Source organism: Hydra vulgaris, chromosome 02, assembly GCF_038396675.1.
Source record: "Hydra vulgaris chromosome 02, alternate assembly HydraT2T_AEP".
Lineage (NCBI taxonomy): Eukaryota > Metazoa > Cnidaria > Hydrozoa > Anthoathecata > Hydridae > Hydra > Hydra vulgaris.
Genome location: NC_088921.1, coordinates 88,682 through 103,441, shown reverse-complemented (window position 1 = coordinate 103,441; position 14,760 = coordinate 88,682). Strand labels below are relative to the sequence as shown.

The 14,760-nt window shown below is 27.7% G+C and overlaps 1 protein-coding gene across 1 annotated transcript in view; it reads left to right on the top strand.

The window, feature by feature from the left end:
- LOC136076626 (NACHT, LRR and PYD domains-containing protein 4E-like) overlaps positions 1-14,760 on the top strand; it is a 51,540-nt gene that overhangs the window by 15,161 nt on the left and 21,619 nt on the right. The window contains exon 3 of the mRNA XM_065789924.1: positions 12,419-12,466. Coding sequence (XP_065645996.1) covers positions 12,419-12,466 — 48 coding nt within the window. The remainder of the gene's footprint in view (positions 1-12,418; positions 12,467-14,760) is intronic.

Here is a 14,760-nt window from a genome sequence, read left to right as displayed (position 1 = left end):
AGGGTGCTTTTTTTGGATTCCTTAAGTTAAAATCTATTAGAGTACCAAATTTTAGGAAACTTCCCCAAGCCATTATGAAGATACTGTATGTCAAAGTTGCTTTGTAGTCGCTTCAGAAAATCATTAAAATGCTGAGTCAGCATTATTTCAAGTGACGATATCTCTGGAACCCATTGGTATTTTTAACTAAAATTTTCGCAGTTATTATTTTTTTGATATGGACTGCAAGTGGTGTAAAAATAAACAAATTCTGACACGTAAGGGTGTCGAAAATTATTTTTTTTGGATGATTTCATATATTTTTACCCTCCTAAGACTTTAGAGATCTTTTAAATAAAAGTGGGATATTATTTGCTTCCATATTATTTTATTATATTTGACATATTTTTTAAGTGAATCAAATAAAGAATTGCAGTGTGTTTTAGTAGGAAGTGGCAATTTTGTTACTCCACTTTCTCTATAAGCTCCAGTTTGATGATTATTCTGTATATATTTTATTATTATTGTAACATGCCGACTCAATGGCTTCAATGTCAAAATCAAGAGTAATACAAACATTTTATAAAACATTTTGGCTTTAACAAACTCTATGCATACTACTCATAAATCTTTGTCAACTTTCGCAAAATCAAAACTAAAAAATCATTTTTTCATAACTTTGTTACATAAAGTTATTTCTATATAGTTATAAGTGCATTAAACACTTTTACATATTAGCACTTTTGTAACAAGATGAAAAAAAGAATTATCTTTTCTTTAACATGGTACGGAAAATTTAGCATTAAAAAAAATTTATTATTATTTATTAATAAATTTTATTCAAATATAACAGAATAAATTTAAATTAAAAATTTTTTAAAAACAGAAAGAAGAAAAAACATTAACTATCATTTTTTTTTTATCACAAAAAACTCCACAATTTTACAAATATTCCACAGTTACAGTAAAAATGTTTTTAACAAATAATAACTGCCTACTGTTTTCGGTATTAACTATTTCAAAAGAATGCTTAAATATTCCAATTTAAAAAAGTTTTGGCAGTATGTAAATTTAGGCATAATATAAATAATCATATCCTGCTGCCTTGTAGAAAAACTTTTTTAGGCAAAGGATAAGAGAAGCCAAATCTTTTCTAACAGACCCCCTGTCTTATGGCTCTTGGTTGAGCAAAGGCTAGAGATAGTGTCTTGATAAAAATACTCATCTTGGGCAGACATTATATGTATTTGGCTACTCTCTTGTAGAGTGACGACCTTCGCACCCCTATTCATTTATCACGCTGTTGTAGTATGTATTCATAAAACATTGTTTTCAGTTTAGGATGTTGAATGCTGGATCTTCCTGAATCAATACCTAAGTTTTGTAGCTCTCAGAGAGGCGGAAACAGCTGTAAAGTATCATAATATTAACAATGCCATGTTGCGCATGTATGGCGTCCCTGTTCTTACTTTAGGTGTGCACTGTCCAGGCCACTTTTGAAGTTGTTTATTGCAGCTTTAATAATATTAATAAGGCATTTGCTTAGACTATTAAATAGTGTACTGAATACTATCTGTGCCTAAAGTCAAGTTTTTTAACAAATCCAAAATTGACTAAAGTACCAAAAACAATAATACCATAACGTAATAATACCTATAAAATATAAAACCATTGCCATCACTAAGTTCTCTAAATCTATAATTCACAAATATTTGTGGTCTTCGAAGTAACTTTTCTTCTGTTGAGTCTTATCTCTTGCAAAGTTTACCAGACCTACTTGCTCTTTGTGAGACTAATTTGAGTTTAGCTGTTTCATTTTGAGTTTAGCTGTTTCATTTTGAGTTTAGCTGTTTCATTTTGTGATTTTAGTGTTGATGGTAATCTTCCTTTACTTTGTGAAGGCTCCAATAGTCCCATGCATGGTCTTGGCATTTACATTTGTAACCATTCACCCATTTGTTGGGAAAGTTTGAATCAACAGACTATTCTTTTATGTGCTTTTCATCTTTAAATGATTTTCACTTTTAGACAAGCTGCAAATATGCATTGTAAATACAATTGGGCCTGCTCTTGCAGCCAACCTTCAATCATTGTCAGGCGTCATAATGTTGCTTCTCTTTCTCTATTTTCTAAATACTATAATAGATGCTACTCTTTTGTGCCATCTACTTTATTTTAAGTTTTCTGTTAATCGCTATCTTGCTTTAATAACTTTATCTGTTCTCTTCCAGTAACTTCCAATTCTAATAGTGGTTACTTGCAGCCTTGTTGGAAGTGACAATGTTTAAAAAATGGTTTAATGCGTAGGCAAAATCGCCATTTTGTATGTAAAATGCAAACAACATAATGCTTCTTAACAAGGCCTATATATATATATATATATATATATATATATATATATATATATATATATATATATATATATATATATATATATATATATATATATTAATATATATATATATTAATATATATATATATATATATATATATATATATATATATATGTATGTGTGTGTGTATGTATAGGACTTTACATCCTGTATACATGGTAAAATACTGCATATACCACACCCCTGGAGAAACAACATAGGAATTGGAACTTGTCAATGTTTTCTAATTCCACTTAAAATCTCTTGAATAGTATTGTCTGGTCAGATCCCAGACATTTTCACATTGAATAATTCCATGAGAGCTAAAACTACAAGGTTTAGTTAACACCCCCAAGGTGTGATACTGACATGTAAAATAGAGTAAGTCCTTCTCAAGTTTAGCTCCAATAATAATACATGCCCCATTTTTTTATCCAGTATTTGAGGCAGTTGTGTCAAATGACGAACCAACATTTTTTTTTACAGTTGTAAGTCCCATTCTTCGAAGGCACTTACAACAGTGTTTCTTGAGATTTATTACTTTTGCAACAGTCAACAGCTGCTCAACATAAGTTTTAATTGTCAATCTTGCATCAGCTTGCGACCTCAATTAACAACTATGGGAGCATCTTCTTTAAAATCAGCTTTCAGTTTTTTAACAATCTAGGTGCAGTGATTTGTGCACTCGCAACAAGTGGACGAACTAATAATTTTTTGTCTAAACTGCATTTCTGTTAGAAACATTAGACCTATCTAAGGCCATTGAAAGTGCAGCAATAGGTATATTTTTTGTGGCACTTTTTTGCTTCATTGGTTTTGGAATTATAACTTCAGGCAAAGCACCAGAATTCTACTAATTCCTTGTTACTAGTACTGCTGTCAGACGTTTCCAACTGGACTAATGCAGAAGATGTAATGCTACTTCAGCTTTTTGAGTGTGCCAAGATTCAATGTGCCAATTCCAAAAGTGTTTCTGAGCTTTTTCTTTGCTCAATTAGTGCTGTTTTAGCGACTAGGATCTTGTCCATTGATTCCATTACTCCTATTCTACCAGTTTCTCTGTGCAAGAAGAAAATCCTTGTCTTTATTACTCGTACATGCAGTTACAGCATTTACACTGTCTATATTAAACTGATTTTTTAGATCTTTATTGAAAGTTTTTTTTATGACAATTCAGTACATGTTTTAAAAGATGCTTAGAAACTAGTTGAATTTTTTTGAGAGTAGGTGCCATCATTACCAGTGTTTTGCTTTAGTAACTTTTTTTGATTTTGCTGTCCATTTTTGCGTAAGTTCTTCATCATCATTTGCAAATTCAAAGCTTTTCAATAAAATTCCTTTTAAAAGTATCTTTCGATTGTACGCTGCTTAGTGCAGTTTCAAGGATTCACATCTTTTAGGATGGTTTTGATGCTATTTTGAATGTACAAATCCATTTTCTTTTTGGAGTAGTGCATCAGTACTAATTGCTGCCAAAAGATTTCTGCCTTGCTGTGCTTTTATATAATAATAGGTTTAAACCTATCAATTCTAAGTGAAGGATCCAGGATTTTTTGGTGGAAGAGGGGGAGGGGGTAAATAGTGAAAATGTATCAACAGAGATATTGTGGGAGGGGGCTTTGAGCTTTAAACACAGACTTGTAAATCCTCTCCAAACCTTTTAAAAAAACAAATTTTATACTTAAAAATAAAATTGTGGCCTTGTTTTTAGTAATGGATAAAACCCTTTTAGTAATTATGGTTAGTAATTGCGGTTGTTTAAAACAAATATTTGAGAAAGGTATTGTTTAGATTTTGTCAGTAAAAGTTTTAGGAATTTCAAGTACTGTAGAAAAAATTAAAATTCACAAGTTTATAAAAATAAGTTTTAAAACTAAAAAAAAATTCAATGTTCAACAATGTTATCCACAAGCATAGTTGATGTGCCCTTTAATCTTGACCAACGAAGTAATAATGGTTGCGATTTTATTTTTCAAACAATATCACTTTTTTTTATCACCTATCACTTCGCCACTTAGATCATTAGTTTTCTTAAAATTTAAAAATTATTTTCTGTGTGTAGACAATTTTTACCCTCACAAATGAGAAAGTTCATTTGATCAGTTCACAAAAGAGAAAATTCATTTGATCAGCTCCCAAATGAGAAAATTTATTTGGTCAACTATCCCTGAAAAATACTTTTAACTACTTTAATTATTTTGTTATTGTTTGTTTAAAATGTACTATTTACTTTCATTCCTGAACTTTTTAAATGGTTTTCTATATCTTTGTTTCCAGCATAAACTCAGTAAACTAATAACGCGTTTAAGCTTTTATCTGCTTTTATAAAACCATCATTTCAAGACTTCCATTGCAATCATCCCTTTTGCCTCATTGTGCAATCACAGGTTTACCATGAAGTATAACATTTTTGATAATAGAAACCAAATATTCAACAGACTCTTTGAATGTAGCTTTGTACTGTGTTTTTAAAATCATACCTAATTTCATAAACCATAAAAAAAATTATCAAACGTAATTTTTGTGGTATTGGTCATTTAAATGTTTTATTTGTCCATTACTTCCTGTCAAATAACTTTTTTAACAAATTTTTTTTTTCAAACATTAGTTTTTTGAGTTTTGTAAGTTTTATTTTTTGTTGTTCTGGTTTAGTAGTGTTACAATTTTCACTCAATTTTATTCACAAATAATACATAGTTTCAAATAGATACTATTGGACTGTATATGTGTATGAAACCTGAATATTTGAAAGAATTCTTTCTGCATCTCTATATTTTTGACCCCCAAAAAAATGCAAGCAGTACTACTAATGATGGATGACAATAATCTTTAAATGCCTTGGTACTGCATTCTTCAAACATAAATTAAATAGGTACTTGTAAGAAATTGTGGGAGGTTGTTAGCTGATTCAATCAGCTTTATAATACTGCAATCAGATATAAAGATGTACATATAATACAGAATTATAGATGTACAAGGTGAATTATTGATGCTCTAAAAGGTTCTTTTTTTTGTTAAAAATTGTAATTAAAAGCTTAGGTTTCTTTAGCAGTTATTTTTTGCTTATAAATCTTGGAGGACATTATCTACTACAATATTTTTTTAATTCTTTGGTTCTTTAGTTAATAATCACATAACATGAGATAAAAAAGTACTTAACGTATATTATTAGCATATAATAATAAAATAATATCAACTATTAACATTAATAATCTTTAAAATAATATAGTATACCTCATGTGTATTACAACATGAAGTATTAATGCATCTTTTTTTTATTTATGGAATGAAATGATTAAAAAATTAATGAAGTGTTAAGCAGTTGTTATATGTAAGATTTTTAGATAAGGAACACTGGTTAATATAATAAATTAATTCTGCAAAAGTCTCAGTCGCATAGTATACATTTAAAAATAAAGTTATCAAAATATTAACATTATATATTTGTTACTAATCTTTTGGGCTTCAGTAAAAGATTAACGTCACCAATACCATAGTTATATTATATTTAGTAAATAGTTTAAAAATATATTTGATTATATAAGTTTTTATTTAAATATAATTTTAAATGTGTTTATGAAAATATAGAGTAAATATTGAGTAGAGATTTTTTTAGTTTTTGATGTTTACCATGGTTATTATAGTTATTACCATGGTTATTACCATGGTTATTACCATGGTTATTATATACATGGAGATAGGTGTGGATTTTTTGGGGCCAAGCTAACTTTCATTCATTTATGCTAGGTTTAATTGTGGATTTTTTTTTAAACAATTTAATATAAATATTTTATGTAGAGCTTAGGAATAAAAATATACAAAAACGCTACCATACCTACTAACCCTAGATCTAGTGGAGATGAGGGAAGTAATTTATTATTTAATAAATCCAATCCAAACATGAATTTTTTCAAATTTTTTTTTCAATAATAATTTTGATCATTTTTACCTAATAAGTGTATTAAGGTTTTTTTATTTAATACGTCAAATTTATTACAAACTTTAAATAACATCTTATAAAGAGTTATAAAATAATTTAATATACAAGATTATATTATTAATCTTGTCTAAATTTGACCTAATAAATAAAAAATATCTTATTAAGTAAACCTAAGAAGTTTCCATGGTCAATCAAAATGTTGTTAAATCAGCATTACTTTTTAACCAAAAGACGCAATTTAAAATCTTAAAAATTCTACTTTTATGATTATGAATCTTTGATTCATAATGAAAAAATAATTAATGAAATCAGAGATATGGATACTCAGTCCCAATCTCTTTTTTGATCATTTTTTTCCACGCCATTAATTTTTTAAGCTGATTGCATAACTTAATTAGCTTTAACTTATAAAATAAATGGCGCTAATAAAAACAATCAAAAAAGAGATTGGGACTGAGTATTGATATCTCTGAAACTTTAAGGAGTCAGACATTAAATTTTTAGTGAAGTTTTCTTTAATTAATTTAAGCTTGTATTCCAAAAATCATCAAAATCCGAAATGTCATGCTTCTGAAAATAGGAGATGTCATGGTTCTGAAAATATTTTCTTTGATTGATTAGACATGAATTGACCTAAATGTCCTTGGTAGTACCTTCCTCAGTTTGTTTATCGGTGCAGAGAACGTTGTTTGAATTTTTTGAGTTTATGCTTTGAAGCTATAGCTTTAAAAGATATTTTAAAAGATACACAAAACATACATTAGGCTCACACGCTGGATATGGTTACGGCGCTTAAAATATTATGACCTTTCTGAACACAAATGTACATGTTTATTCAGTTGCTCTATAATCCACATCGGATCAGCGCTTGCATACTATGAACTTAAATCTAAAATCTCTTTTGGCAAAAAAGATGTGACCTAAGAGTGAAGTAATGTGACCAAAAGTGATCTAATGTGATGTGTGCAATAAAAAGTTCATTTTATAGGAAAACATCTTTAAGAGTCTTTTGTACTAAGAAGTTTCTTTAAGTTTTTTGTTTCTACTTACTTCTTATTATGGTTAATATGGTTAATTCTTTTGCCTTCTGTTACTATGTTTATTCTGTTGCCTTCTGTTACTATGTTTAATTATATTGTCTTTTGAAGAATTTCAGTGACTTTTCAAGTGGCTTTTTATAGTAGCTATAGAGTTTACTTATTCGGAAAAAAAATAGTAATACTAGTATAATGTTATAAAAAACAATTAATTATGTAATATCACTAATGTTATAATAACAAGTTTTTTCAAGAACTTTAGTTAATTTATTCTATAATTAACAAGTTAAGTTTAGATGTGGAATACACAATTTTTTAAATAGAAAACTGTTATATGAAGCCCTATGAAGCATGCAACCATAGTTTTTCAATTATTTATTAACCTAAAAATTATCTGATAAAATATTATTAAAATTGAAAACTGAATCATTAAATTTCTTTAAACAAAATTTGCAATCTGACAGAAGTTAAAATGTAAAAATATTTTTTATTGTTTTAACTTTAGTTACCATTACTATTATAATTATTAATAATAATATTTAAAAATTTATATTTTATATAAAAATATATATATATATATTATATTAATATATATACTATTACAATTATAATTGTTAATATTTAGAAACAAATGTTAAAAAATTTGCATTCACCTATCCTAATTAAAATTTGCCATTTATCAATTATAAATTTTTTTTTAATTTTATATTTAAATAAAACTTTATAATAATAATAATAATAATAATAATAATAGTTAATGCTGATGAGATAAAGCGCCAAGCAATATCTATGACAGCTGGTTTATATTAATTACTGTTCAGTTTTAAATAAAAAAGTGTTAATAATAAGCTTTCTTGATTTTTGTCCTGTTTGCTATTGTTTTTAAATCGACCGATTGCAAATTTGATTTAAAGTTGTTAAGTGTAATTGATTGAACGACTTCTGCTGGTAGACTATTCCATTCATAAACGACTCTATTGCTGAAAAAATATTGTCTTTTCATTCAATTTCTAACCAATTCAGGTTTCAATCGATGTTTAGCTCCTCTAATATTAGATGTTGGACCTGATGAGTAAATAGAGTTCATTGCTTGATTTTGTTTAATATCAATCTTTTCAATACTTTTAAATACCTTGAATTGCTGGATCAAGTCACCTCTTAGTTGCCGAGTCTCTAAAGTTGTAATATCCAAAATTTCTAATCTTTTTCCGTACTCAAGATGCCTTAGTTCCGCTATCATTTTGGTTGCTCTTTGTTGAACTTTTTCTAGTTCAACACACCACACATTTTCATTTCATTAACAACTTGTATAATACAAGCTCCATACTTGAATCGAAAACATACGTACAATACAGTATTTTTATTAGATCTTTATCCTTGTACTTGAATGTATTATTTAGTAGTGAGAGCATATTATTTGCTTTACTGGCTGCATATTAGATCTTTATCGTTGTACTTGAATGTATTATTTAGTAGTGAGAGCATACTATTTGCTTTACTGGCTGCATATTTTACTTGTTTGGCCCATTTCAAATCACTTGATATATAAACACCAATGTCTTTTTCTAGTCTTTTTAATTTTCATTAATGTATTGTTATTAGTCATAAAATAAGAATATTCTTTATTATTTGCAGCTGAAACACAAAAATTAAACACAAAGTTAATATTATTATAATACATATTCTATATACAAAAATATGAATAAAAAAAATGAAGTGAATTGGGTAAATTTTATTCAAAAATAATAAAGATTTTTAATCAGGAGAAGCTGTTTGTAAATCAAAAAGAAAAAAGTGGAGCAAATTAATATATACAAAAAATAGTTTATATTGTTTATACATATATGCAAGGTCAGCGCGAAGTGAGGGGTGTGTGGGATGTGACACACCCTTTCCCCCATCCCTCATTAAATGCATATTTATGCAATTAGTTGGCAAATCAAATTTTTTCTTTAGATACATTCAGCAAAATGACATGTAGTCTGTTTTTCCTTTTTTAACACATACAAAAAATGGTATTTTATTTATAATTAATTTATACAAAATAACAAAATAATGTACTTAAAAATATATATATATATTTACAAAAAATATTCAATGAAAACTAAAACTAACAACGTTTAATTTGTCATTAAATGTTTTCTTATCTTTCCTGAGCATCTTCTATATGAGGCAACTCTCAAATGAAACGAGGGATTTGTTCTTGTCTCTATTTCCGATCCATACTCTATGCTATTTCAGATCTATACTTCTATGGTCAATAGAATTATTCTACTTATTCCTGAAATCTTTGCCTAGGATCTCCTATTTTACGAGACATTAACTCAACAAAGAGCCTCAAGGTAGGGGATTTTTAGCTGGATGCAGTTAACATCTGCCCAAGATAAATTTTTTTTATCAAGACACCATCTCTAACCTTTGCTTAATCAAGAGCCTTAAAGACAACAAACTCCGACATAAAAATCCCCTGTTTTTATGTCAGAGTTTGTTTCTCCTGAATTGAGTTTCAGTTTTGTTTGTTTTAAAAGTACAATAGAAATGATTTTATTTATTTCACTGATTTGTTGTTATTATGACTTTTATTACATTAAAATATTTAATTATTCAAATTTTATTTAAATATTTAATTATATTTCAGTAAAAACTACTATAAAGCATTAAAGGACGAAAAAGTCATTATGTATTACATGACACTAAAAAGCTTTATTTACCAGAGGATCTTAACTTATCAAATATAGAATATGTACAAGGAGTGCTTCCCACTGAATAAAGTTTGTCAAGAAAGCTACAGACACTTTAATGTGTGATTATTTCAGAATATAATTAGATATTATCTAATTTTCTACTTTTTTTTCTTACCAGTAAAAAATTTGTAGAAAAGTTTAACATTAGCTTTGGTTATCCTCATAAAGATACATCCTTCACATGTGACAAGCTCAATATTATACTTAAAAACCAAAGCACCTCTGTAAAACAATTCATCAAGAGTCGTCAAGAAAAAGAGCTTCACTTGCTGAAAGCAGAGGTGTTTTATGCCAGAAAGAAAGAAACACGTTGAAATGCAAAAACTGCAATGCAAAAATGCAAAATGAAAATACCGGCCAAGCAGCTCTTGCATTTGACTTTGCTAAAAATATATATTGTCCTAATGTTTCTACAAACGATATTTATTATCGTAGACAGCTTTCTATGTACATATTTAATATACACTGCTTAGGATCAAGCAGTGCTCACTTGTTTTGTTATGATGAAACTTACAATAAATCTTCAAACTTTACTTTTTTTGCATATTCTATAATACATATTTTATATACAAAAATATGAATTAAAAAAAATGAATTGAATTAGGTAAATTTTATTCAAAAATAATAAAGATTTTTAATCAGGATAAGCAGATAGTAAAACAACAACAACAACAAAAGAACAAATTAATATATACAAAAAATTGTATATATTGTTTATACATATATATATATATAACTTCAGCATGAAGTGAGGGGTGTGTGGGATGTGACACACCCTTTCCCCCATCCCTCATTAAATGCATATTTACGCCATTAGTAGGCAATTCAAAATATTTTTTAATATACAGTCAGCAACATCTTGACTGTTTTTCCTTTTTTAACAATGCTTATATTGTTATATACAAAAAAATTGTATTTTATACATAATTTATACAAAATAACAAAATAATATACTGAAAAAAATTTATTTACAAAAAATATTCAATAAAAACTAAAATTAGGTTAACAAAGTACAAATTGTCATTAAATGTTTTCTAATCCTTTCTTAGCATCTTCTATATGAAGCAACTTTCATATAGAAGATGCTCTGAAATGAAATAAGGGATTTGCCCCTATTTCAGATCCATACTCTATGCTCACCATAGGATGTTAGCCCTCTATTTCCTTTGATAGCATAAAAATACTTCAAACAATAAATCTAAAATGAAAATAGTAATGAAATAATTTTAAATTGTTTAAAATGACAAAGTATGAAATTATTTTGAAATTTTAAAATATAAAAGTAATGAAATAATTTTGAAATATTTAAAATGAAAAAAATAATGAAATAATTTTAATGTTAAAAATGAAAAAATAATGAAATTATTCTTTTCATTTTAAACATATTAAAAACATATTTAATTCTCTTTGTTCTTTATTGTTCTCCTTCTTCCCAAGACCAAAAACTTTTAGATGTAATTTCTGATCAAATTGACCTGATCCTATCTTGTGTTGAGTTTAAAAGGTAAACAGATTCTAACTGTTAACCAGCCTCACACCCCTTCTTCATTTATTAGGCTGGCGCAGATGTATTTATAATACATTGTTTCTAGTTTAATGTTGAATGCTAGATCTTTTTGAATCGATGCATGGGTTTTGCTTGTGTCTCTGTTTTTATGACTACTTTATGGCAACTCAATCTATTATCTCCTAATGAAGGTACAGCTCTAAACTCAGTTTTATGGTTCTAAAACCAGCTGGTAGTCAGGTTTCCTGAACTGTGTAAGAAGGGTTTTGAGGCTGGTCAATAGAATTATTTTACTTATACCTGAAGTTTTTGCCTAGGATTGCTTATTTTACAAGGCTGTAGCTGTTAACATCTGCACAACTAACAACATGCAGTTAACATCTGCCCAATATATTTAACTTTATCTAGACACTCTCTATAGCCTTTACTTAACCAAGAGCCTCAAGGCAGGGGATTTTTAATTGGATACAGTTAGCATCTGCTCAAGATAAGTTATTTTATCAAGACACCATCTCTAACTTTTACTTAATCAAGAGCCTTAAGACAACAAACTCCAACATAAAAATGCCCTATTTTTATGTTGGAGTTTGTTTCTCCTGAATTAAGTTTCAGTTTTGTTTGTTTTAAAAGTACAATAGAAAATGATGATTTTATTTATTTCAGTGTTGTTATTGTGACTTTTATTACATTAAAATATTTAATTATTTTATAATTTTAATTATTCAAATTTTATTTAAATATTTAATTATATTGCGGAAAAAAAATACTATAAATCAATGTCATTATTTTTTCATGTTCTTTTAAATAAATATACACCAATTTTTTTATATATTGTTTAGAAATTTCAAATTCACCAGTAAGCTCTACAAATTTTTCTGCTAAGAAAGGTAATTCATATGTTTTATTTAACATTACCAATCAGTACTTTTTAGAGTTTTAAATGACTACGCTCTTTTTTATAATAAGGGGTGCCAAACCTTGATCTCGCATATACAAAAAAAAATCCTTAAACAGGCCCTGATTTAATAAAATAAAACACAGTTATTAACTAATTAAAAATAATCACCGTCCTAGGTAATTTTAATTTGGATGCAGTTAATACCTGCCCAAAATGAGTATTTTTATCGAGACACTATCTCTAGTTTTTACTCCAAGACAGGGAAATTTTTAAGTAAGTGTATATTTCTCTTAACCTTTGCTTTAATAAATAAACCCTAAAAGACAGCAGGGCATGAGACAGGTAGTACTTGGTTACATAGTACCAGTAGCAGGGTGATCATGATGATCCTGTTCCTGCAGTTGTTATTCTTATTTACAATATAATTCAGTTTAATATAAGTCTCTTAAATACAAAATTTTTAGTAAACAACAAATTGTAAAATATTTCAAGTCCACTAAAAATGAATTTATAAAAAATAAATTTCTCCCTCCGTCCGGAAATATGGTATACATTTCAACAAAAATTGTAGATTATCGTGATTATAAAAGTAAATTGCAACTGTCATTACATTGTTATATTAAATATTCATTACAATATAACCTGAAATATTTGGCGTAAGCAATATCATTCTTAATTAAAAACTTAATGCTCAAACATCAGTGTTTCTTGAGACAAATAAATTTAATACCACTGCAATTCATCACTTAGAAGCAAATACTCTTGATAACGTTTTTACAACATTGCAAGCATGTATGGAGATAATTATGTTAGCAGGTGGAGGAAATTGCTATAAAATACTTCATTTAAGTAAAGAAAAATTTCGTCACGAAGGTGGACTGCTAGAAAAATATGTATGTTCCAAAGAAGCGCACAATAAAGCCAAATCAAATTTCTAGTGAAAAAAATCATTCTTATTTAATTAAAATGTTTCAAATAAAGTTAATATAATATACTTGTCATGTACATTTTGATTTATTTTATTTTTTCGCAAATGTATACCATATTTCCGGACAACAAAAATCGCTAAAATGTATACTATATTTCCGGATGGAGGGAGTATTTTATGTTTTAAACCTCAAAGTATTTTTCAGATCATACTAATTTAGTTTTTGTGGTCGGTTCAATTTTAAATTGTGTCAATGACATGAAACCTGTTCAGACCACTCTCTCCTTATAATGTATAGTGGTTAAGGGGTTGTCTATAAATTACACAACACTCTGGGGGGAAGGAGATGGGATGAGGGGGGAAGAGGTTAGTTGTTTTGTTTTTTTATTCACTCGATTGGGACTTGTTACTATGGAGTTACAATGTTGTGACAAGGGTAGTGGTGGCAAAAGTTAAAAATTGCATTGTGTAAATTATGGTTGACCCATAAATTACCAATTTGTATTAATAGTGATTAAGTTATATTTACCACTAATAATATGCAGTGGTTAATATAAATTTGTTATAAAAATTGCTTTTATTTAGGCCAGTATATAATGAATTATTAAAAAAATAGATTTGGCATAAGAGATTAGTTCCTTGACACAGACTATTTTGAGAATGGGTATAAGCTATTAGTATTTAAATAAAAACATGCATTAGCTTTTATGTGGAAATGTTTTAATTGATTTACCTTATTATGAACGTTTATCACCTTTAAATTAAAAACTTCAAAAATCTTGTTCTTGAACATGTAACATAGGGTTCGCCCTATGATGCATATATTGATCTAGCGACATGAATTTATCCTTACTGGAAAAAAGTTTAAATCTTGAAAAATTCTTGAAATTGACCTTACAAAATCATATGATAAAGTTTACTCTACCTTTACAGAATCTATTAAAATCACAATATTCTTGATGTTTATTCTTAAGCTTGAAAATGTCCACACACAGATTTTTTTACAGAGAATTTAGAAGGTAACTTTTTACAACAGGATTTTTTACATCCACTGATCCAGATAATAACTTTTTTTAATGCAGCTATCAAAATGATAAAAGAAGAAGGTTTGGTTATTATAATTGTTATAAAGATATTGAAACCATGCCACAGATATTTTTAGAGTTTAAGAGGAATTTAAGATTACTGTTTTTTAACTAGAAAGTCAAATGATTTAATATGTCAGAAGCAAACAACAAGTCTAATAGTTGGATTTAATTTGTCTGTAAAAGTAGCCCATACACTACTTCGTAGATTTCATGCTTCTCGATATCATGCTTGCTGAAGTTTATTCATTGACAGAGTCTGAAACAGTC